Source organism: Triticum dicoccoides, chromosome 6A (genome assembly GCF_002162155.2).
Source record: "Triticum dicoccoides isolate Atlit2015 ecotype Zavitan chromosome 6A, WEW_v2.0, whole genome shotgun sequence".
Classification (NCBI taxonomy): domain Eukaryota; kingdom Viridiplantae; phylum Streptophyta; class Magnoliopsida; order Poales; family Poaceae; genus Triticum; species Triticum dicoccoides.
The window spans coordinates 174,176,323-174,201,702 of record NC_041390.1 but is presented as its reverse complement, the minus strand read 5'-3'; the positions used below and the strand labels follow the sequence as shown (position 1 = coordinate 174,201,702).

Here is a 25,380-nt window from a genome sequence, read left to right as displayed (position 1 = left end):
GCCACCGCTGATGCCTCGCCGGCCGACCCTCGGATCTCGCTCCACGCGATCTCCGGCGTGCGCACGAGCGAGACCATGCAGATGCATGTCACCCTCGGGGGTGTCTCCCTCCTCGCCCTGATCGACTCAGGCTCCACCCACAACTTCATCGCCGAGGAGGCGGCCGCTCGTGCTACACTGCCATCCCCCACCATCGAGAAGATGCGTGTCACGGTGGCTAACGGCGAGCGTGTTCCGTGCCAGGGCGCATACCGCGCCGTCTCCTTCCGCATCGACCAGGAGGCGTTCTCGGAGGATTTCCTCGCCTTGCCGCTCGCAGGCTACGACGTCGTCTTGGGCACGCAATGGCTGGCGACGCTTGGACCGATCCTGTGGGATTTCCGCGCCCTCTCCATGACGTTCTGGCGGAGGGGCCATCGGGTCTGCTGGCGTGGACTTGCCGGACCGGACGGGCCAGCCCTGCAATCATGCAATGGCCGCGATTTCCTCGACGCCATCCTCACCGAGTTTGATGGCATCTTCGCCGAACCCTCCGGCGTACCACCACTCCGCAGCCGCGACCACGGCATCACCCTGCTGCCCGGCTCCGCCCCGGTGGCCGTCCGTCCGTATCGCTACCCGGCCGCGCACAAGGACGAGCTGGAGCGTCAGTGCGCCGCCATGCTCGCCCAGGGCATCATCCGAGCAAGTCGTTCCGCATTCTCATCGCCGGTACTGCTGGTCCGCAAGCCCGACGGGTCCTGGCGCTTCTGCATCGACTACCGCGCCCTGAACGCCATCACCATCAAGGATGCGTTTCCAATTCCGGTGGTGGACGAACTCCTCGACGAGCTCCGGCGCGCTCGTTTCTTCACCAAGCTCGACTTACGCTCCGGCTACCACCAGGTGCGGATGCGTGCGGAGGACATCCCAAAGACTGCCTTCCGTACCCACGACGGCCTCTGCAACGCGCCGGTGACGTTCCAGGCACTCATGAACAATCTGCTGCGGCCGTACCTGCGCTGTTTCGTTCTCGTCTTCTTCGACGACATCCTCATATTCAGCGAGTCGTGGGCCGATCATCTTCGCCATGTGCGCACCATCTTTACCGTACTGCACCAGCACCGGCTCTTCGTCAAGAGGTCCAAATGCTCGTTCGCCGTCGAGTCGATCTCCTACCTGGGTCACACCATCTCCGCGGCCGGAGTGGCCATGGATCCGGAAAAGGTGCAGGCCGTGGCCGACTGGCCGCAGCCTCGCTCGGCGCGCGCGGTCCGGGGGTTTCTCGGTCTTGCAGGGTACTACCGCAAGTTTGTCAAGGAGTTTGGCATGGTCGCCGCGCCCCTGACGGCCCTGCTTCGCAAGGACGGCTTCTCATGGTCGCCGGAGGCGGCAACAGCTTTTACCGCCCTCAAGACGGCGGTCACCACGGCTCCCGTGCTCGCATTGCCCGATTTCACACGGCCGTTCATCATCGAGTGTGACGCGTCTACATACGGTTTCGGGGCCGTCCTTCTCCAGGATCAGCACCCGGTGGCTTTCTTCAGCCGGCCGGCCGCGCCTCGTCACCGTTCTCTGGCGGCATATGAACGGGAACTCATTGGCCTGGTGCTTGCTATTCGCCATTGGCGACCGTACCTCTGGGGGCGCCAATTTGTGGTAAAAACTGACCACTACAGTCTCAAATTCCTCCTTGACCAGCGCTTGGCAACCATTCCGCAGCACCACTGGGTCGGCAAACTACCGGGGTTCGATTTCACTGTGGAGTACAAGGCCGGTAGTACAAACACGATGGCGGATGCCCTTTCCCGCCGCGACACGGAAGAGACGGGGGTCATGGCTATATCTGGTCCTCACTTCGACTTCATCGACCGCCTACGGCACGCTTCGTCCATCGACCCAGCACTCGTCGCGTTGCGCGAGGATATCACGGCAGGCGCTCTCCGACGGCCTCGTCACTTTTAACGGCCGCCTCTACATCCCGCCAACGTCTCCACTACTACAGGGCTTCTCACCGCAGTGCACGATGACGGACACGAAGGCGTCCTGCGCACGCTGCATCGTCTCCGCCGCGACTTCCACGCACCTAACCTTCGCAAGACGGTGCAGGAGTATGTCCGCGCCTGTGGTACTTGCCAGCGGTACAAGTCCGAGCACTTGCACCCCGCCGGTCTGCTGCTGCCACTGCCGGTGCCCACGGCCGTGTGGACTGACGTCGGCATCGATTTCATAGAAGCGCTCCCTCGTGTGGGTGGGAAGTCTGTTATCCTCACCGTGGTGGATCGCTTCAGCAAATACTGCCACTTTGTGGCGCTGGCCCACCCGTACACGGCGGAATCAGTGGCGCAGGTGTTCTTCGCTGAGATTGTGCGTCTCCATGGTGTCCCGTAGTCCATGGTCTCTGACCGCGAACCCGTCTTCACCTCGGCTTTTTGGCGGGAGCTCATGCGCCTCACCGGGACCAAGCTGCACATGACGACGACGTTTCATCCACAGTCGGATGACCAAACGGAGGCTGCTAACAAGATCATTGTGATGTACCTCCGTTGTCTCACCGGGGATCGTCCCAGGCAGTGGCTCCGATGGCTTCCCTGGGCCGAGTACATATACAACACCGCCTACCAGACAGCAACCCAAGAAACTCCGTTCAAGCTTGTGTATGGCCGTGACCCTCCCACTATTCGCTCTTACGAGTCGGGCGATACACGGGTGGCCGCAGTGGCCAGGAGCATGGCGGAGCGCGACGAGTTACTCGCAGACGTCCGCTATCGTCTACAGCAGGCACAAGCGGTCTACAAGTCCTACTACGACAGACGCCATCGGGACATTCGGCATGACGTGGACGATTGGGTCTGGCTTCGTCTTCGCCAGCGCGCCGCGTCCTCTCTCAACCTGCCAACCAGGGGCAAGCTCAAGCCACGCTTCTATGGGCCGTACCGCATTTCAGAGGTCGTCAACGACGTGGCCTACCGCCTTGAGCTTTCGGCACGCTCGCGCCTCCATGACGTGTTCCACGTGGGCCTCCTCAAGAAGTTCTTCGGCATGCCTCCAACTGCACCACCGGGATTGCCTCCGATCCACAATGGGGCGGCTGTTCCAGAACCGGAGCGCGTGACTCGTGCACGACTAGCACGCGGCGTTCGCCAGCTGCTCGTCCACTGGAAGGGTGAAGCAGCATCATCAGCTACATGGGAGGATCTTGACAGTTTCGTCGAGCGCTACCCTGCTTTTCAGCTCGAGGACGAGCTGCTCGTCGAGGGGGGGAGAGATGTCATGTGGGGCGCTGCGTACAGGCGCGGGTCGCACGCCCAGGGGCAGCAGCCGACGGCCAGAGCTGGCGAGGCATGATCGGGACAAGGAGTCCTGATCCTACGTTGGTTCCTAGAGTCCAGGAGTAGTTAGTTTCCTAGTTTGTTAGGAGTCCAGGAGTAGTTAGTTTCCTAGTTTGTTAGAAGCCCATAAGGCCTTTATATATCCTGTAATCTGCACCCTTGGACGCAGGCAATAAATCATTATCTCCTACCTCCTCCTCTACTCCTAATCTCTTCTCCCGCACCATTGAGCAGTTAGGCAAAAACCCTAGCGCTCCTATCAACCGAGACTACGAACTACGTAGTCGAGGTCCTGCTGTCTTGGGCACCGAGGTCCTTGACATATATGGATATCCACAGCGACAAATCAGTGAGTTCTCGATGGTAGGCACTGCTGTCAACACTGACAACTGCTGTCAACGATGAAGCGCAGTAGTTGACATGATTTACTTGGAAGCTTCAGCCATATGCTTTCGGCCTTCACTCTCACATCAAGCTGCAAAGGAAGTTCTTCGGACCATTTCGAGTACTGTATCATGTGGGCACTGTGGCATATCACCTGCAGCTGCAAACGTGGGTATCCACCCAGTGTTCCACATTAGCCAGCTGAATTTTCCTCTGGATGACGCAACTTGGGAAGACGTGGATTTCATGAAGCATACATTCCCAGCCTTTTTCAAGAAGACAGTCAAAGCATGGCGCCGTCAACCTTCAGCTTCTTGAAGACAAGATCGCGCTCACAACGGGGCATTGTGACTGAACTTGCTAGGTGTTTTAGTCTTCAGTTAACTGTACCGGTTCAGATAATGAACGGCTGGGGATCAATGACGGAAAAGAAGATCGGATGGCTTGCATTCGCTCATCGTCTACCTCTAGCTTATTTACTTTTCACTGTTGCTTTTCTTACCTCATTCTCTCCTTGCCAACCACGGCTGTAACAGAACAATGTATGCGTTAGACGGGATAAGCCCCGATCAATCAATATAGCACTACGCGGCCTCCCATGGGAGGTGAGACGCTTCTGATATTTCACAAGGATGACTTCTTTTCATTGAATGATTTTGGCTTAATAGTTGGGCACCACATGTAGCCTCTTTATTTTATTTTGTTTATTTATTTTTGGTTTTGGGTGAGCTGGGCTAATAATTCATGAAAGCTTCACCCAAGTGATTTCAGATCCTATTTGTTAACTGAGGTCCATGCTTAAATATCTATTGCCTGATCCTGAGTTGTTTGGCTTCTGTTCTGAAACTAGTTCATTTCTCGTGAAGTCATGATTTTGGTGAGATGTTGGTCTGCACTTCCCTTTAGAAAATGAATCTTGGTTTTCTATGACTTTACTTGGAACTTATCTATAATGACATAGTTAAGTTTTGGCTTATATGGTTATCTTCCAGCATTTACAAACAAGACAGAAAGCCAAGTTCAAAAATCTTACCACTGAAGAAGAGGAAGAACAGTTGTACGCTTTGTAATTTTTTATCCTTTTGTAATCTAGTGCATGGCTTTGTACTCCCTTTCCTTCCTAATGATGAAATTTTTTAATGAGGCAGCCACTAAGAAAGCTCAAGATTTATTCCACATAAACTTTGCCTCAGGTATTGAGTTTCATGTATTTTTTCAGATTTTCAGATTTTTTTAAGTAATTGGGCCGTAATGGCCTATTAGGACCAAACGGCCCATTACAGACCGGCCGGCCGGCACGTTTAACATCTATGCCACATATCTGGGCCTGATAGTGCAGCACACGTGCCATCACGGCAACCCATTTATGAAGAAACCGCCCTGGATCGTGCTGCCAGGCATGTTTAGTGGAGGGTCAGGCCGTGCCGGCCCACTTGGCCAGGTTTGCTAGTGGGGATACGGTGGGCCGTTCAAAAAACAAAAACATTCAATCATACCTAACATGCTTGACAACCGGCAGCGGGCGACGCCACGACAGTCACAACGAAGCAGAGCAACCCACCACCGCGACCACACCAATGGCAACCACCTCTTGCTCCTTGCCGCTCACCTCCACCGCGGCCCTCTTCACTTCTCAGTCGGCCTCCCCCTCCTCCAAGCGCTTCCTCCCATAGTAGGTGGGGGTGGAGGGGTATTTACAGCCTTCACCCAAAATCCAACCGTTACACACTTTTGACTCAGCTCGGTGACACCGGAGCAAAATCTCGTTGAGACCGACCTGTGTAAAAGATATGAATGTTTGGCTTTTCGGTGGGACCGAAGTGGAAATCTTAGACAGACCGAAATGTGATAACCTAGGCAGGACTTTGTTTCGATAGTTCCGATCAGTTCAACTCGGTGATTCCAAAATGAACAAATTGGCTTATAGAAACTTGGCCACAACAACTCGGTGAGACCGAAATTTTAGGATTTGGCTTTGGCAGTGTGTAGGATCAACTTGGTGGGTCCGGCATAAATCTTTTTAGTGGGACCAAGATGAAATTTTAGGGTTTGGACATATGTGATTTGGAGAAGGTGTTTGAGGATTTTTGGAGCAATATCACTAAGCACTTGAGTAATTGAGTCATGATCAAAACCGCATCCTCTTTTAATAGTATTGACTTTCCTATGGACTCAATACGATCTTGGACCATTTAACAAAAAATGTAGAAAATGCAGAGTCTTGAGGCTTTGCCAATCCATGTCCTTAGCATTTTGAGGGGTCCACAATCTCATGTCCTTGCCATGCCAATCATTGATCTTTTCTGAAATCTATTTTCAATAAGCATTAAATCAATGATATATATGTTGTTATGAATTACCAAAACCGTTTGGGGATTAGTTGCACTTTCAACGACCAAAGAGAAGAAGGCATGGAAAACTTTGTGGAAGGTCCAGGTTCCAGGCAAGGTTAGAGTGTTCCTTTGGCGTTTATCGAAACATTCGATCCCCACTAATGATGTCAGGGCTCACCAGCGCATGACCAATTCGAGCGCGTGCGGCATCTGTGGAGCACCGGATTCGTGGAGGCATTCATTGGTCGATTACACAATGTCCAGGTGTACCTCGGCATTAGTTAATGAGGAGCTGGCACAAAAGATATCATCCACTACCCAACCGAATGCGAAGCAATGACTGTTCAGCGCATGGAAACATTGCCGCATGACCTCCTTGTAAAACTTTCTGTTACTTTATGGCTATATGGGCAGCTAGAAGGAAAGCTATTCATGAGGGCATCTTTCATAGCCCGCATGCGGTACAAGGCTTCATCAATCATTATATCGAAGATCTTGACATGATTAAGGAAGGAGGGTGGACTCCAATTCGAGCAGCGCTTGTTCCACCCAGTGTACCACCATCAAGACCAAGAGCTCCACCCCCGGGGTTCAGTAAGATCCATGTCATCGTGGGAGTCCAACTAGGAAAAAAAGGCTCGGCTGTAGCAGTATGCAGAGACAACAGAGGGAATTATTATGGAAGCTCGAGATTGGTGATTGACGTTTCACATGATCCGACCACGTTTGAGGTGATCGCATATCGGGAGGCACTTGCGTTAGCAGCGGATCTGCATCTACAAAATGTCGCTATATCATCTGACTCACAACTAGCGGTGAATGCGGTAGCCTTAAGGGTTGAAGGAAAGCTATGAAGCTATTATCGACGAAATTAAATCCCAAGTAGCTTTTTTCACTTTTTAACTTTTCTTTCGAATGTCGTGTTGTGAATTATGAAGCACATAAGTTAGCGAAGTATTCGGTATGCTTTTAGACTGGATCATGGGATCATGTTTGATTTGGCCAACCTCATGACCCAATTTGTATCCCATTTTGTGTGGAGTTTGATGAATACAATTTTGTCTTACCACTAAAAAAAATCAGTCATACCGGACAGGCCTGACGACCGGCAGCGGGCGACGCCACGACGGTCACAGCGAAGCAGAGCAACCCACCTCCGTGACCGCACCAATGGCGACCACCTCTTGCTCCTCGCCGCTCACCTCCACCGCGGCCCTCTCCGCCTCCCAGCCGGCTCCCCCCTCCTCTAAGCGCTTCCTCCCCTTCCCGTCCCGCCCGCCGCGCCCCGGGACCCGCCTCCGCGCGGGCTCCCTCAGGGAGTGGAGCGAGTTCGAGGACGCCGTCGAGAGCAAGGACCTCTCCCGCGCGCTCCGCTTCCTGCAGTCCGTGGAGCCCGCGTCTTATCCGGAAGCGGCCACGAATGCGGCTACGCAGGTGGCTCTCCCCCTGTCGCCGGGGCGGGACTGGGAGGTGCTGGACACCTGCATCGACGCAGATGACATGCGGCTCGTCGGCCGGGCGTACCAGTTCCTCTCCGACCGCGGGGTCCTCGCCAACTTCGGCAAGTGCAAGAACATAGGTAAACGCCGATCTCTCGTTAATTGTCCCATTTTTTGCGTGATAATTGAATGGGTTTGAGGGCCATTTTATCCAAAATTAGTATCCCAGTTGCCAAACTGCCTTCAAATTTGTACTTGGTGTAGAATTCGGTTTGTTAGCTGTTAGCAATGTTCGATGAGGTCTGCGGGATTCATGGTAAAATCCAGCATTCTAGCTTGTATAAGCTATGTAGAATGCGAAGCTGTGAACTGATCTGAAAGTGTTTCACTATACTGATTCAGTCAAGGAACGCCCTGAAATTTTGCACTTGGCTTGCTCTGTATTTACAGCAATGCACTGATAGTTTTCATTTAGGTCAAGAGATATTTTATACCCTTTTTGCTGCAGTTCTGGAGGGACCGAGAGAAGTTACGCCGACAATTTTAAAGGAGATGACAGGCCTGGAAGGTGAAAATTGAGGCAATATTCCCTTTCTTTCATCTGTGTTCTTCCTTATTCAAACATTGAAGTGGCATTCTTTTTCAAACTCATACTGCAACACTCCTTGTCTTACCAGTGGATATGTGAAATAGGATAATGCACCAATTTAGGACTTCAGCTTCTTATGTAGCCCTTATCTTCTTCATGTTTTACTTTTCTCAGCTGCAAAGCTTGCACCAAAGAAGTGGGGTCTCTCAGGAAATTCTCGTTATGTTCTGGCTACTTTTTTTGGCGGTGCATCTTTTCTACTAACCCAAGGAGTGGATGTACGGCCTAACTTGGCTGCGATATTGGCGTTAGCAACCGGAGATGCACTTTTTCTTGGTGGTACTTGTGCTGCACAAATCTCATGTTTCTGGCCTCCATACAAGCGCAGAGTCCTTGTACATGAAGCCGGACATCTTCTTACTGGTATTTCTTTCCTTCAATGTCTTACACTGTTTTATGGTCTCAAGTCCTGTATCGATCCAACTTTGGGATGGTAGCTTTTATTTGTTAGTTTTGCAGTCTGCTATTTGCATTGTTCAGGATATCGGTAACTGGTACCATATCGGTCAGGTGACGATAAGGGATAATATAGGCGAATTGGCCAGTTAATTGGCCGATAAACCAGTTAATCGGCTATTCGGTGACCCACCGAGTAGCGATTAAGTGGCCAATATTTGGAACAATGGCTATTTGTATAGCATCTGACTTCTGAGACTAGTTTTTACCCTAACACATCTTACTTTCATGAACCTGTGTCTAGCTTATCTAATGGGCTGCCCCATACGAGGAGTCATCCTGGATCCTTTTGTGGCACTGCGGATGGGCATTCAAGGCCAGGTACCACCTTTACTATTTTTTTCTTTTATTATATGTATGTTGTGCTAGTTGTTTTTTTTATGTTTATTATCTGATGAAGTAGTGTAATTTCTGTCGTTTCAATACATCATCCCGCCTTCTCAAAATTTTGAGTTAAGTTTACTTACAAGTTACAAGTAACAAATGTTCTACTGCCATCACTAGCAAGTGGTGTGACTGAGTTCAATCTGCCCATGTTCCTGCATACATTATTAAGAAAGTATGCACAAGTATTTTGTTTTCAAGTTGGATTTAGATGCAGTTTTAGAAGTATTTGCTGATCTAGAAGGCTAATAAACCTCACCAAGTTGGTATGTAGTAGCCAAGACTAAAGAAATATGTCTTGTAAGAAGTGGCTGAGCTAGCCAGCCTTTGGAGCCTGGGCAAAGCCTAACTGTGGCTATGGTAGTTTTAAAAGAATAGGCCCCCGCCCCAGTTCCATTGACCACGAAACCAAATCGGTTCAGGTTTTACATCACCAGTCCACGGGGGAATAACAGAAGCGTTACAAGGAGATAACAAGAACGGGTAAATAAAAAGTTCAGAGAACGTCTTGTACATCTATTAACCGTGTTACAAGGAGATAACAAAAGACATCCACACGACCAGAACCCCAGATCGCACTCAGATGTTGGGGACGACATGAAGCATCATCTCATTCTCCACGAATTTCAGCGAGGTGGCTTCCAGCCAGCGGCCCAGCGCACAAGACTGGCCATAGTACCTTCCCAGGCTTCAGAATTAGCATGCTGCGGCCATGGGAACTCCATCTTCAGAGACTCAGGATGGAACCGCTCTGTCTATCTGCTCTCTTGCACCCTCCGAGCACAGGAGCCGCCACTGAAAGAAATGCAGCAATTTTCCACCAACTCACCCGCATTCCGGACAAATATGTGCTTGATTAAAGCAAATATGATTATGAAGCTTCCACAACCCCCATAACGTCATTTGCTACTTTATGGTTGTATTACTTATCCACAAACAGGCTCCAGCCTCAAAGTAAGTTAGCAATGCCTGGAAGTCCAGTGAAATGAGAAATCACTTTCCAAGCATGCATGCCTCAGCTTCAGAACAGAGTACACATGATACCGAAAAAGGCTTTTGCCCTGCTTTATATATAAAGCAAACCTCCGAAGCCACAAGGTCCAACAAAGGTCACACAGCAAACACACGCACCCACACCCCGCACACGAAGTAGCACAACACAAGGTACAAACAGGTTCTGCTGAGGGCACAACTCAACAAGCCCAAAAATGAAAAACAAGTGGCGGCACAGAATGTGAGGATCTAATCCGGCTCTGGTGGCGGAGGAGGAAGCGGCGGCGCCAAGCGGAGAGCCATCGCGTGAAGATCAGCGATGATGGTGGTGATGGCATCTCGGTCCCGGGGGCGGCTAACCGGCCACCAAAGCTGCAAATAACCACACATTTTGAACACAACGTCAGTAGCACGTCGTAGAGGCACACGCTGGATCACAAGCTTATTTCGGACCGTCCACAGTGTCCAGGCAAGGACCCCAATAGTCAGCCACCTAGTGTGGCGGACAGCTGGCGGTGAAGCCTGGAGTTTGGCGAAGAGGTTGGGGAAGTTGTTGTGGCACCAACTACCACCCACCGCTTCGCGGAGGCAACTCCATAGGAATTGTGCGGATACGCAACAGAAGAAGATGTGTTTCGAGTCTTCTTCTGTCCCATAGAGCGGACACATCCCATCTCCCGGGCCATTCCGCTTGAGCACTTCCACACCGGAGGGGACCCGACCTCTGATCCATTGCCACAGGAAGATCCGGATTTTCAGCGGTAGACGGATCGACCAAATCACCACGAGAGGCTCAGGTCCGGGTGTCGTTGTGATGGCCTGGTACATGGATGTAGTGGAGAAGCTACCTGACGGCTCTAGATGCCATGAGAAGCGGTCGTTCGCGTGCTCCACGTTAGGCTCATGTAGGGCGATGCATGCTAGAAGGTCCTGCCAGGCGAGGAGGTCCGGGGGCCCGAAAGGCCGCCGGAACACGAGGCGCCCTAAGTCAATAAGGGCCACCTCGACAGAGATCCTAGGTTCGACCGCGATGGCGAACAAATCCAGGAAACGGGCCGCGAAAGGGCGGTCCCCGGCCCACCGGTCGAACCAGAAGAGGGTGGACGCTCCAGACCCCACCGAGATGGAGGTCCCGATGCGGAGGACCGGGAGCAACTATATTAGAGATTGCCAGAACTGAGAGCAACCAGACCACTGACAGAAGGCGAGCGGCTGGCCATGCAGGTATTTATTCTGAATGATGCGTAGATAAAGGCCCCCTTCCCCATTCGCAATCTGCCACAGCCAGCGAGTCAGCAGGGCAATGTTCATGCGTTTGGATGACATGATCCCAAGCCCGTCTTGATCCCGCGGTATCCACAGGTAGGTCGTGGGGAAGGCACCCAACTTGCAATTAAGGCGGTCAGCGATGCTTTGGCTCTCGGAGGGGGAGTAGCCCAACACCATAACCTTGCTCTTGTCAAAGTTAATCTTGAGCCCTGACATTTGTTGGAAGCAGAGGAGGAGGAACTTCAGGTTCGTGATGTCGTTCTCGGAGCCTTCCACCATGGTGATGGTGTCGTCCGCATACTGTAGGAGGGATACGCCATTCCCTCCCACCAGGTGCGGGACTATCCCGCGGAGGTGGCCCGCCTCTTTAGCCTTGTCGAGGATGGAGGCGAGCGTATCGACCACCATGTTAAACAAGAACGGGGAAAGAGGATCGCCCTAACGCACCCCACAGAAGGTGGGGAAGTAGGGTCCAATCTCCTCGTTGATGTTAACGGCGGTCCGGCCCGAGGAGACCATCTGCATGACCCTGGTAACCCAACGATCATTGAAACCCTTCCGGAGTAAAACTTCCCGAAGGAAGGCCCAGCTGACCATGTCATAACCCTTGTGGAAGTCCAGCTTCAGGAAGACCGCCTTGAGGTGTTTGGAGCGAACTTCATGGAGAGCCTCATGGAAGACTAGGACTCCATCCAGGATATAGCGTCCCTGGATGAAGGCCGACTGGTCGGGGTGGGTGATGCGGTCCGCAAGAGGGTCACCCTATTGGCGTACCCCTTTGCCAGGATTCGGAAGATCACATTGATCACCATGATCGGGCGGAACTGGCGAATGTCGAAGGCATCAGGCACCTTGTGGATGAGGGCGATAATCCCATAATTAAGGCGGGCTAGGTCGATGGAGCCCACAAAAAACTCCTCAAGAAGGGCCATGACCCCTTGCTTAATGACATTCCAGAAAGTCTGGAAGAACTTCACAGGGAGGCCATCTGGCCCCGGAGTGGACGTCAGGTTCATGCCCTTGATGGCAGCCCAGACCTCCTCCTCCGAGAACGGAGCCGTGAGGGCTGCATTATCTGCCGCGGAAACGCGCATGTGCTCAGGCTAGATGTCGTGGGCCAGAGCAACTCCTCCCCGAGGGGAGGCTGAGAATAGGGCCTTATAGAAGCCGTCGACATGGGTCCGGATGTCCTCCAGTCGCCGCAAGAGGGTCTCACCGTCCCAAAGCAAGGGGATGGTGTTCGGGCGCCGCCGGCCATTGGCAATGGCCTGAAAATATGCCGTATTGGCGTCCCCCTTGAGGACCCAATTTTGTGTGCCCTGCAGACGCCAGTAGGCCTCCTCATCCGTATATATGACCATGAGCTGATCCTCAAGATCGTACCGGAGTAGCCACTCCTCCGAGGTAAGGCCCGTGGAGTCGGCCCGGAGGTCTAGGGCCTGGATGGAGTCGAGGAGGGATTTCTTTCATTCTCGCAGGTTCCGGCCAAGGTAGATCAGGCACATTCTGTCTTTTATTTAAATTGTCTCTATTTAGGAGCCTGGGAAAATGTGGATTTTTGGTGGGACAGCTTAGCTTCCAAACAGCAGGAACATGTACAGGCATAACTCCCTTAAAGTTGATGATAGTGTAAAATTAACTAGCAGAGTACATCCCTTTTGATTCAAACTTCCAGATAATAGCATCATCATACTCATTAATCTGAAGCGAATTAGCAATATGAATCACATCAAACTGTTTGTTGAGCCGATTCTGATCTACACATCTTCTAAAAGTATCTTTTATATTGCACCCAATCCTAGATGTCAGGGAAATATTATGCCCATACAACTCCTAGAATTGAATAGCAAGACTTGAGGTGCCAAACCAATGGTCTTCCAAGAACTTCACCTTTTTGACATTTCCAACCTTCCACTGATATCCCATCATACCAGCTTTTGCAGCCCATAAGACACCCTCCTCCAAAAGGGAGAGATATCATTGGTAGGACAGGCAAATAAGTTTGGGTCCTGAGTTCTATACTTGCAAAACAATTATCTGTTTCTAGAGTTTGTTGTCATTTAAATGGTACTCCCTCCGTCTCATAATGTAAGACGTTTTTTGACACTACACTAGTGTCAAAAAACGTCTTACATTATGAGACGGAGGGAGTATCTTTTAACCCAAGGTCTAGAAGACACATGCTCATATCTGTACCCCTAAACCACCAAATTATTTTTTTCCTGTATCAACAGATACCAATGGGCTCCAAATTCTTTTTTTCCTGTGTCAACAGATACCAATGGGTTGGATGATATTTATGATGGCTCATATCCAGAAGCAGTATGCCATCTGAGAATTTATGAGGGCTATAGCCCATTTTCAAGATACTTCATAGGGAATTTAATGATACTCATCATGTAAATAGGAATATTTGCTTACCAGGATTGAATAAGAACTAATTTCTCACTATCAATGACAGATTGCAAGTCCTCCTTTCTAAGTTTGTTATAGTGCAAGGGAACTCCAAGATACTTCATAGGAAATTCCCCTAATCTGCAACATAAGGTTTGGGCATAAGTTTGGCCTTTATCAGCATCGATGTTGATAGGCATAAGTTCACACTTGTGATGGATATTTGTTCCAAGCAAGAGAGGATCCGCTTAAGGATCATGGCAGTTTTTTTTTTCAAACCAGATATTAAACCATGCCTAGCAGATTTCATCAGCATTCTAGTGAACACTCAGTTACTAGGTTAAATAGTAAAGGAGAGATAGGGTTGACCAGCTTCAAAGAAGTTGCTATTGACCTTTATAGAGCAAGGATTGTATCAAATTCATCCATTTAGCACCAAAGCCCCTCTGGTGCATCATAGAATTAATAAATTCTCTATTTACTCTATCAAGCCTTCTCATAATCTAGCTTAAACATAGAACCAGATTGCTCGCTGTGTGCTACATCATGAATAATTTCATGTGCATTGCTATGGTAGTGAACTTTTGCCCAAACATTAGTCATCTTCAACCTCAAACACAGCACTGTTTCGACTAAAAAAAAAGTTTCTAAGGGAGGCTTGCCAGCCGAGCCCAGCCAGCTGCCCAGGGTTGCCAGGAGGTGGCTCCGCCAGTGCTCGTAAGAGTAAGAATATAGGATTAGACTTCCTTGTTTTTCTTTGTGCAGATTGTGGCACAATGTGTCAAAAAATCCTTAAGGATCTGAGATATGCTTTTCATAGAGATCTCAAGATGTGTAATCTCACACCTCTGCAGGCAGGAACACAGTTCTGGGACGCAAAAATGGAGAAAGAACTTGGTGAGGGTCATCTGTCTAGTACAGCATTTGACAGGTATGTAACCAGGTGTTATGTTTCGATTTCGACACTTGGAGTTTTTGGACATCGTCTCTTCTGTACTGAAGCGAGATCGTAATTGCAGATACTGCATGATTCTGTTTGCTGGCATCGCCGCAGAAGCACTTGTATACGGGGAGGCAGAAGGAGGAGAAAATGACGAGAATTTATTCAGGAGTTTGTGTGTTCTGCTCGATCCTCCGCTTTCTGTCGCACAGGTCTATATTCTTCTTCTGATGTCTGTTCTTACCTTCGTCTTAATAAACCAAAAACAGTCCATGAGTATCTTTCGTTGCTTATCACCAGATGGCAAATAGAGCTCGCTGGTCAGTGATGCAGTCTTACAACCTCCTGAAGTGGCACAAGAAAGCACATAGAGCTGCCGTCAAAGCACTTGAAAGCGGACATGGTCTCAGCATCGTCATTAGGAGGATCGAAGAAGCCATCGCCTCCGACAGATAGCTGGGAATGTTGATATCTTACACGTATTCCTGCCGATAAGGTTTACTTACTGAGAGGTTTCAGCAATGCAAAGAAGTTGACGCACACAAGAAATCTTGCTACTTGCTGAGGCAAGAAGTGGAGTGAAGCTGGGACTGCACGCGCTCTTCAATGAAATCATAACCATAATATAGTATGGCTCGTCGATCCATTGATGTGGTTTAAGGAGGAAAAGGATCATCTGATGCATGTGTAGCCAGATGAGCTCCCGTGGAAATTTGCAAGCTGGGAAAAAGCTATGTGCTTGGTGTTGTTGCCAGTATGCCATAAATGTGCATATATATAGGAGATGTAAAGAAGTGATGATGATGAATATTTTTTTGTACGCTTGACAAATATAAACATAGGTAACAATAGATATACATATACTCCCTCCGTTTCTAAATATTTGTCTTTCTAGAGATTTCAACAAGTGACTACATACGGAGCAAAATGAGTGTATCTACACTCTAAAATATGTCTACATACATCCGTATATTGTACTCTGTTTGAAATGTCTAGAAAGACAAATATTTAGGAACGGAGGGAGTAGCTTTTTGTTTCAGTGCTTTTGACAGCTATCTGGTTGATTGGATGACCGATCGTTGTCTATGGCTTGATTCCATGCTCCAAACATGATATAATACTCGGATATGCAGAACTCACAACTCTATTAGAAAGTAGAATGACCAAGTTTTACAGAACTTTCAAGTGGATGAGATTGATCGAGTGGTCTCAGTTGGAGATGGGATCGCACATGTTTATGGATTGAACGATATTCAAGCAAGAGAGACGGTGGAATTTGCCAGCGGTGTGAAAACTTTGGAGAGAAGCCCACATGCCACTCTTCTATTCCACCGTACCACGGTACCACAGAGGGTATCGGTGGCCTCGTGATCTCCATGAATAGAACAGATTATTAAAAGAACAGTAGGTTCAGGAAAATAGACAAAGAATGCAGTGGTTACTTTTATGAAAAAATAGGATGATTAGGACCTTGCAGAAGACATAGCAATGCTTGAATGATTAAGTTGTGTATAACTGTAATTGGTATTGCTGGTGGAATTATAAGAGCATACAGAAATCATGGCGGCGTATGTTTCTTTCCACAATAATCATCATGTTTTGTAGTGCATCTATAGAACCACTTTATTAGCTACACAAAAATTATAATTATGTTCTAGTCTGTAGTGGTGAACATTATTCATAAATCACCGAGAAGAAGTCAGGTACTACAAATAGATTATAACATATTTACAACGTTCACATTCTTACACATGTGTCGTAACTCCAGGTAATTCTTTTTGCATCATATTGTAGATATGTATCCTATACATGCAGCTAGCAATTTATACATGGACAACACAAAGGACTTTATCTCCATGAAAGTGAGAAAACAAAGGACATACTCTGAATTTGCAATGCACGCGGAATTTGCAATGCTGCCTGTAGTGCACCGCGAATCTTCAGAGGCCAACGTGCAACACTCGCTACTCTGGGTGCGCCTGTCCAACGCTTGCGTGCAGGCCGGCGTTCCGTCATCCCATATGGCACAACTGGTACGTTTTCCTATTAGACAAAAGAACCAATGAAAATTGATTAGCCGAGGCTGTTCTATATTCGTTTCCACCCGATCGAAAGCTAGCTAGCAATGAATGGAACAGATCCAGTAGCCTTCTCCACATCGTATTCTTGTGTGCGGGATCAAGAAAAACATGTACCTGCGCCGGCGGCGTACTTGCAGCCGCGCGTAAGGGTGTGTCGTAGGTGCAGCTGCGCATGCAATCCCAATTGGAGGAGAATCTGATTAGCGTCAAGGCCGTCCAATCCGATGCCCACATCGTGCAGCCACGCTTGCTCACGGTGGGAGAGGATGGTGTGCAATCCCGCATCGAGATCGGCAAGTCTAGGATGCACGTCCGTCTCAAGACCATCTAGATGAGCATGGAGGTCGGCGTGCAATTCCGCGTGGTGGTGAGGAGGGGCATGCAGGGTGGGTGGGGCGGCGGCGCGGCGCATGGAGGGCCGAAGCCGAGGAGCAGTGGCAAAGGGGTGGGCTGTGGGATGCGTGAGAAGGGGCTGGAGTTAGGGTTTGCTTGGACCTGATTGTGCGTTGGTTACTTATTTGACCACCTAATTTTTTGGGGGGTTTTCTCCACCGGTTTTCATAGGGATGGAAAAAAAAATCGGTGGGAGGCGGGATGGAGGAGATCGAAAGGAAGTAGTGAGCGAGCGAACCAACGAACGAACCACGTACGGACTGAGACATTAGGAGTAGAAGATAAGGACTCGAACCAGAATTTCGCCTCTGCCACTTTCAGTTCATTGTTTGACAGAAACATTTGCAAAAGGACGCGTCACTCGAAGCAAACGGCTTCCATTTATGTTTGCTCGCTTGCCGATCGAAGCAGCTCTGGACTTCAGACTCAGGGAATAATACAACCTGCCAGTGCAAAGTCACAAAGATAAGTTCTGAATTATACCCCTCAGGTTCAGCATTGTACTAGTACTTGTTCTTGAAAACAGCATCTCAGCAACTCTAGACCCCTACGACATACATCCACGCATTTGACACAAGTGAAAGAAAACATTGCCTATTTGCACGTCCAGTATAATGTCTTGGAGCTGAACTCCTCTTTTTTTTTCCTTTTTTTTTGCGGGTTCTAGTAGTATATACAGTATGAAGCAACCAACACACCGCGTATGGAAACGCTCCCAGGCATTGCATATCCCGAGCTCGCCATACATATAAACTGCCAGATCAAGGAGACGGTGCATATATATCTTGTAACCAGCTAAAAACTCAAAAGAAGAGTCACAGCATTATTTGAGGATACATGTACGCAGCTTGATCAGCACTTCAGCAGCACCGTTGCTGCAGCGACTCGTCACATTCTCCAGATAACTGAAGCTTACTCCGCTGATACAAGCTTACAACGATTGGGCTATCGCCTTTCAGAAATGAAATGAAAAGAAGAAAGGTTATCTCTCGCAAAAAGGGTTTATCATTGGATCACATGTCCTCCCTGGAGAGAGCCTGTCACCACCGGAGGCCCGCTCTGGAGAGTGTCGTCGTCGCCGGAGGCGTGCTTTCCATCATCTGTGTCGCTTTCAGGCCCTTCACCACCTCCAGCATGGTCGGCCTCGCCCACGGGTCGTCAGCGGTGCAGCCCCGGGCGATGGCGAGCACGCGCGCCATCTGCTGCCTGCACGCGCCCGAAGCCGGCAGGAGGCAGGGATCGAACACCTCCTTCTCGCGGCGGCGCGCCACCATCCACTGCACCCAGCCGATGAGGCTTCCGCCGCCTTCATCCACCTCCTGCCCCGTCGGCTCCTGCCCGGTCAGCAGCTCTAGCATGACGACGCCGAAGCTGTAGACGTCGCCCCTTGCGGTGCATCGCATCGACAGCCCGTACTCCGGGGGGATGTAGCCGAGCGTGCCGGCGAGGTTGGTGCTGACATGGGTCTCGCACGCGCTGATGATCCTCGCGAGGCCGAAGTCGGAGACCCTCGGCTCCAGGTCCCAGTCCAGCAGGATGTTGCTCGATTTCATGTCCCGGTGGATGATATGGGGCACGAAGCCGTGGTGCAGGAACGCCAGGCCCTTGGCAGAGCCGAGGCATATCTTAAGACGGTCTGGCCATCCCAGCGAGTAGGCTGCGTCAGTCCGGTTCTTCCTCAGCCATGCCTCGAGGCACCCGTGCTCCATGTACTCGTAGATCAGGAACCGCTCATCGCCGGAAGCGCAGTAGCCAAGGAGGGGAACAAGGTTTGGGTGTTTCACCTTCCCAATGGTCTCTATCTCAGCTTGGAATTCACGGTTGTCCTGGAGCTGGTGGCCACAGTGCAGCCTCTTGACAGCAACTTGCCGGCCTCCGAAGAGTGCTGCCCTGTAGACAGTGCCAAAGCCACCGTCGCCTATGATGTGTAGATTACTGAAATTCTCAGTGGCTTTCAAGATATCATCTGCGGCGACCCTCATCAGTGAGTGCTCAAATGTCGCGAGGTTGATACTCAGAGGTTCCCGTGACTTCTTCCCTAGGAGTTTGCTCCTTAAGGTTTCCTCGGAGGTCACCATGGTCTTGCTCGCAGGTACAAGAGCCCACGAGGACCTTCTCTTCAATAGTCTCCGTCTCAAGTAAACCCCCAGAAGAACCAATAGAATGATAATGATCGTAATGCCACAGACGATTGCCGCTAGTGAAACTTGATAAGATGGATGAGCCGCCTTGTGATTGATGTTATTAGCAGCACAGTCCGCTAAGTTGTACGTGCCAACGATGTGGTTACCAGAGAAGTTGGCAAACACAAGGTTAAACATATCACATATACCACATGGGATGGTGCCACTGAAATCGTTGCTTGATAAGTCAAGATAGTTCAAAGTGGTAACATTGCAGACAGCTGAAGGCAGGCTCCCATTGAGGCTATTGCTGTGGATATCAAGAGAGGTCAGCCCTGTGAAGTTGGAAATAGACACATCGAGGCTCCCTGAGAAATGGTTATTGCTTGCATTGAACGTGTTCAGGGCACTCGCGGATCCTTCATCCCCATCGGGACAGGAGAATAGGATTTCTCCAGAGAGGTTGTTGTTACTGACATCCAGACGGCTTAGGTGATGGTTGCAGAGCAAAGACTGGGGTAGATTGCCAGTAAGCGTGTTACCCGACAAGTTCAGCTTATAAATTGCAGGAAGAATGTGGCCTATCTCAGCAGGAATGGATCCATTCAGGCGGTTATTAGACAGAGAAAGGCCCTGAAGTTGTACAGATGGCGCAGACCAAGGAAGCATATGTCCTACTAATGCATTGAAAGACAGGTCAATGGTTGCAAGACCCATCAGCTCGCCAAGCTCTGCAGGAATAGTTCCATTCAACAAGTTGCCTTGCAGGTATAGTTCCGCCACTACAGCACAATCCTTGATCGTTGTTGGGATCTGACCAGTCAATTGGTTGTATGACAGGTCAAGAAGTCGTTGGTGCTGATAAAATCTCAAATCAACGTGAGACGCGTGCGAGAATCCCACACAGATCTCGGAAGGGATAGTGCCTGACAGCTGATTATTAGACAAAGCCAAACTATTAAGCAGTGTCAAGCGTGATATCTCCCTTGGGATGTGTCCGGTCAGACTGTTATAGCTCAGGTCTAGCGTGACGAGGTTTGTGCAGTTGAAGAGCTCTACCGGGATGTTCCCAGACAACATATTGCAACGCAGAGACAATGTTATCAGACTCTTTAGAGTGCCGACCGACCGTGGAATTGGTCCTTCCAAGTAGTTATTGTCAATCCGCAGAATCTTCAAGTGGGAAAGTTCGGCAATGCTCTCAGGGATCATGCCGGTGAGGTTATTGTCACTGAGATAGAGTTCCTGAACAGTTGATGACTCCCAGAACTTGTCAGGCAGAGACCCCGTGAAATTGTTCTGGGTGAGATCCAGGCTTACTAGCGGTAGCTCAGCCAAGTATTCTGGTATCTCACTACAGAGCTGGTTAACTTGCAAACTCAGTATAGTGAGGTTCCTGCATCCTTTGAATGTCTCCTTGATACTCCCTGTCAGATTGTTACTATACAAGTTGAGTGACCGCAGAGAGATAGCTTGACACACCCCGGCAGGGATAGGGCCTGAGAGCAGGTTCTTTCCGGCAGAGAATTCAACCAAATGCTGCAAAGGCAGCAATGGCAGAGGCCCACTGAACATGTTGTTCACCAACGATATGGACTTAATATTCCCCCAGTTTTGAAGCCAATCTGGAATGTGACCCGACAGTCTGTTACCTTCCGCTTTAAAGCTGATAATAGCTTCTAACTCTGCAAGTTCTTCAGGGATAGAGCCAGTAAAATGATTGAAGGACAGGTCTATAACAGTAATCTTCTTGCAGTTACCAAGTTCTTTCGGTATGGCCCCAGTGAGCCCTGCACGAACTGCTAACAATTTAATTAGATTGCTCAGTTCACCGACAGATGTTGGGAGTTCAGCAGTGAAGTTGTTCCCTGATATATCAAGAGTCATCAAGCTTTCAAGACCACCGATTGACCGAGGTATGGCACCATTGAACTTGCAGTTGGAGAGTTTAAGCACTTTTAGCCGCTTCAGGTGACCAATCTCTTCTGGAATGCTTTCAGTGAAACCATTGTTCATTAAATTTATAACTTCCAGGTTTTCTAGTTGACCAATCTCCTCAGGAATTGGCCCAGTCAAACCGTTTGACGACAAAACAAGTCTCCTGAGGTTCACCAATGTGCCTATTCCAGGAAATATTGATCCAGTGAGGCTGTTATTGCTTGCGGCAAGGTATGAGAGCCGGGTCAGATTACTGAAAGCTGCCGGTAACGACCCACTGAATGTGTTCCTGTTAAGGTTCAGAAACTCCAGGTTCTGCAAGGTTCCCAGCTCTGGAGGAAGGCTTCCAGAGATGGAATTCATGGACATGGATAGCTTAGTGAGGTGCTGAAGCTGACCAATGGCAGGGCTCAGTTGTCCGGAAAGGCAGTTTTTGTCAAGCACCAGTTCTTTAAGCATCTTCAAGTCAAATAGTGAAACTGGTAGGGGGCCAGCGAGCTGATTATTGCTCAGGTCTAGGTACTGGAGCTGCCGCAAATTTCCCATAACTTCTGGGAGCTCACCATTGAACTGACATCCACTGACCTTTAACCGAACAAGCAACTGGAATGTCCCGATGCATGACGGAAAGGGGACATAGAGTGGCACATGGGACAGATCTATGGCCACAACCGCGTCTCCCGCACAAGTTATACCTGACCAGCTGCATGGAGGAGTTTTTGGATCAAACCAGTCACGGAGAAAGCCTTTCCCTTGAGGAATTGCATTCCTCAGAGCAAATAGATTCCTTTTATCAGATTCCGGCGATGCAGATATACGGATAATACAGAGAAGTTGGACCAACAGGTAGAGGCTATCCTGGAAAAGGAGGGGACAATCAAGAGTAAGTATCAGTGCTGAGGTAACAGAGTTTTGAACAATGACAATACATCAAACCAATAAATCTTGCAGGCAAACAAATGAAATAAGGTGCTAAAAAATATCCCCTCCGTTCCTAAATATAAGCCCTTTTAGAGATTCCAATACCAACTACATACAAAGCAAAATGAGTGAATTTACACTCTAAAATATGCCTATATACATCTGAATGTAGTCCTTATTGAAGTCTCTAAAAAGTCTTATATTTAGAAACGGAAGGAGCACTTGGCAGAAAAAACTAATCAGGGCATCTTCCATGAGCCAATAGAAGATCGTGGATTCAACAAAGCAGAAGGTGATTCAACAAAGCTTAAGCTGGTGTTCTAGATTGGTATATACATATGCTAAATAAGAAATAAGAAATTACTATGTAAGATTAAGAGTCCCAGGCAAGGGGAATCTGGATACATGCCAATGTAATTCTAAATACCATCGCCAACTTCCAAAGAAATTGCACGTGCAAGATTGCTCTTGTACAAACTGTCCAGATATGTCATGCCATTTGCAACACTTACCTGAATATGCTACTCTGTCAGGGTCAAAATGTTCATTTTACATTTCACATTTGTAGCGAAATGCCCTTCCTTGGCTGTTGTTTTCACATCCACACACAGCCAATACATCGAACAGGTTGTGGGCGGCGGCGGACAATCCATCACAGCTCTTTCCTTCTCCCTCTTCTCCGGCAATGCTGCCCGGTTCTCTTTCACCTCGCAGCTGGGCTCACCGGCAATCGTCCGGCACGTCATGACGTTCCTCGCCGTCAGTCGTCACCCCCGACCCGAGGTGTTGGCCTCGACGGTCCTGGTGATCGCGGAGGCACCAGACGGGGAAAGGGAGCCGCCAGGGCCGGGGCGATGACGAGGGACAGGCAGAGGTCGGCGCGCGGCGAGGGGGCGACGGCGGGAACGGATAAGAGCGCGACGGGAAGCTGCAGCGTCGCGTCCCTCGAGCTACAGCGAGAGGCCTCCATCGATCTGCGGGCCGGCGGCGAACGGCCGGCTACTTGGCGTTTACGCAGTGCGGAATCCTGACCGGCGAAGCTCACGGTGAGCTATGGCGGCGGGTAGGGGTGGCGGCGGTGGTGGCGGGACTGGAACGCACAAACTTCTATCTTGGCGGTGGGTAGGGGGGTCACTGCTCCGCCGTGTTAAAATCATTTTAACTGTAAATTGGCTTTATATTTTTTGAGCAAATAAAATGGCTTTATATTGAAACGACCTCCAGAAGACCCGTATATACGGAAAGTTCACTCACTGAGGATGTGTCACTTCAACCTATACCTGGCCATGGGAAGGCCGGCCCGGCCAGCCCGACCCGGCCCGGCCTGGCGTTGCTCCCGGCCGGGCTCGGGCCTAAATTTTGAGCCTGATGGCCGGGCCGGGCCAGGCCTGGGCCCGTCGTTTTTGCACTTTTCTGAAGGTCGGGCCGGGCCGGCCCGGAACCCGACGGGCTTTTACATGTTCGGGCCCGGCTCGAGCCCAGAAAACAGGCCCGATGGCCGGACCGGCCCGGGCCCGAGCCTGGGTTTTTTGTGTTGGGTTTGGCTAGGCCTGGCCCAAAGCCCGGCCCGACCCAAGGTATGGCCAGGTATACTTCAACCCTGCCATTAGATTGATGTCTGGTTCTACAAATGGCTTTACATACAATTTAAGTTTAAGATCAACCATCACAGACATTACAACGCAACGCAGAGAGTGTGCCCTAAGCAAAACAACAAAGTCGCGTCTCGACCAACACCAGTCATCTCAAAGAGCAACAACTACAAACGGGCCTCCCTTCCTGACGCACCAACCACCCTAGAATGCCTAAAAGGAGATGGCGAGATTCAGATAGACCCAAGCAAGTTATTGTCTTTGACTCACCGGCAACGGCGTACATTGTGCCGATGAAGATCTACCTGGACCAGCGGCAAGCATAAAAGAGGCGCAACACAAAACCTTCAAACCATGTCTCCCCACACGAGGCTCTCAACAGTCACCATATCAGAGACACCGCCATCGCCGATTCGAAAAGGGGCCTAGGCTTTCTCCCGGAGACAACAACCCAAGCAAGAGGGCATGCCGACACACCTCCGCGACGCCTTCAAGGAGGGAAACGACACCCACTGGCGCCGTCGCCGCTAGCACCGGCCGAAGACGGGCAAAGATTTTCATCTGTAATGTCGCGCACTTCCAACCATCCCCACTGTATTGAGGCCACTGTCCATGTTGGGTTACTCCGCCACCGCCGCAGCACCTCGCCAATGTGATCAGAACGTCGTGGAACACCGACACACCGCACAACCTCCGTCACACAGCTCACCTTCCACCTCCGGCACGACCAAGACCCCGCAACACCAGAACAAATCTCGACCTCATGCAGTACCCAACCCACCAACTCCTGGCTGGCAGAAGCATAGCGGTTGCGCCTTAGAGCCCCAGATCCGGTCCAAGCCCTCTCCTTTAGCACCTGCGCCAGTGCCACCAGGAGGCCACCACCGCTCGTCCAAACACTGCAGCGAGGTCCGGCCGCTGCTCGCGCGGTAACACCTGGTCGAGAGTCGTTGTGCCTCTCTATGTCCGAGCGGCGTCGCCTCCGCCGTCACCCATGTCGGCTCCACTTGGACGGCACCCCCACGCCTGTGCTCCTCCACTATGCTCCACGTCGTGCACCGCCGCGCTCCGTCGTGCCTGCGCTCCTCACTGTGCCCCACTGCGCACCTCGCTGTGCCCCACACGTGCACCTCGCTATGCTCCGCCGCACCGGAAGAACTCACTCGCGCTGCCCGCTTGACGCCCTCCCCCGCACGAGGAAGGCATGTCGGGGCGCATCGACCACACTCGTCGACTTTGTGGGCCAGGCGCCGCCGCTGCCGTCGGCGGCGGTGGCAAGGGGATCTCATGGAGGCGGGGGCTTCTCGGCGCTAGGTTTGGCGCCTCCAGAGCCTCCCGAGCGAGCGGCCCGGGAGGGGAAAGGGGATCAAACTGGATTTTTCTTACAAGTAAACAAATAGGATTGTCGCCCTGGAAGGCATGGTGTGCCCCCTCTACCATGAACCCCATGAAACTGTCGATCACCTGATCTTCCGGTGCATGTCTGCTTCGTGGTTCTAGAACTCGGTTGGGATTGTTGTTCTTGAAAAAGCGCCGAAGTGCAAAATCTCCACCTCATGTACGTGCCAACCGCTGTCAGCCCCGACACTACCAATGCCTTCACCATCTTGTGTTGTTGGCAACTCTAGAAGCACCACAATGGGGTGGTCTTGGGGTTTAGAGGCCTCACACCCTCTCTCTCCCTCTGCTTTGGAAGGCATGCCGGGATGATGCTACTCTTGGCGCTCACATCTGTCGACTGCCTATCATCCTGAAGCAGACGGCCGGATTGCTCGCCTTC

The 25,380-nt window shown here is 50.5% G+C and overlaps 2 protein-coding genes and 1 pseudogene across 3 annotated transcripts; 1 reads left to right on the top strand and 2 right to left on the bottom strand.

The window, feature by feature from the left end:
- The first annotated feature begins 7,116 nt into the window (after positions 1 to 7,116).
- Positions 7,117 to 15,434, top strand: LOC119316477. Its single transcript, XM_037590800.1, has 7 exons — positions 7,117 to 7,607; positions 7,976 to 8,035; positions 8,231 to 8,479; positions 8,817 to 8,893; positions 14,467 to 14,543; positions 14,632 to 14,764; positions 14,853 to 15,434. The coding sequence occupies exons 1-7, from the start codon at positions 7,199 to 7,201 to the stop codon at positions 15,006 to 15,008; spliced, it is 1,161 nt and encodes a 386-aa protein (XP_037446697.1). The 5' UTR covers positions 7,117 to 7,198; the 3' UTR covers positions 15,009 to 15,434.
- LOC119316478 lies at positions 9,998 to 17,131 on the bottom strand. 2 transcript variants are annotated; one of them, XM_037590801.1, is made up of 4 exons: positions 16,748 to 17,131; positions 16,436 to 16,595; positions 13,640 to 13,753; positions 9,998 to 10,321 (listed from the first exon to the last, which is right to left on the bottom strand). In XM_037590801.1, exons 1-4 carry the CDS (start codon positions 17,043 to 17,045, stop codon positions 10,150 to 10,152), a joined length of 744 nt encoding a protein of 247 aa, XP_037446698.1. In that variant the 5' UTR covers positions 17,046 to 17,131; the 3' UTR covers positions 9,998 to 10,149. The 2 variants fall into 2 exon arrangements, with proteins under 2 accessions (XP_037446698.1, XP_037446699.1); XM_037590802.1 differs by lacking the exon at positions 13,640 to 13,753 and having other exon boundaries at positions 16,748 to 17,124.
- A 676-nt stretch (positions 17,132 to 17,807) lies between these two features.
- Positions 17,808 to 24,596, bottom strand: LOC119316476 (annotated as a pseudogene).
- Positions 24,597 to 25,380: the final 784 nt, after the last annotated feature.

What these genes read in the sequence shown, in the direction of transcription:
- LOC119316477 (XM_037590800.1), top strand. Translation starts at nt 7,199, where the DNA reads ATGGCGACCACCTCTTGCTCCTCGCCGCTCACCTCCACCGCGGCCCTC. An exon ending in GGATGGGCATTCAAGGCCAG is followed by an intron (nt 8,894 to 14,466) that starts GTACCACCTTTA and finishes ACACCTCTGCAG; the next exon opens with GCAGGAACACAGTTCTGGGA. An exon ending in CTCCGCTTTCTGTCGCACAG is followed by an intron (nt 14,765 to 14,852) that starts GTCTATATTCTT and finishes GCTTATCACCAG; the next exon opens with ATGGCAAATAGAGCTCGCTG.
- LOC119316478 (XM_037590801.1), bottom strand. Translation starts at nt 17,045, where the DNA reads ATGCGCCGCGCCGCCGCCCCACCCACCCTGCATGCCCCTCCTCACCAC. An exon ending in CAAGTACGCCGCCGGCGCAG is followed by an intron (nt 16,596 to 16,747) that starts GTACATGTTTTT and finishes TTTGTCTAATAG; the next exon opens with GAAAACGTACCAGTTGTGCC. An exon ending in GCGTGCATTGCAAATTCAGA is followed by an intron (nt 13,754 to 16,435) that starts GTATGTCCTTTG and finishes CTTATGTTGCAG; the next exon opens with ATTAGGGGAATTTCCTATGA.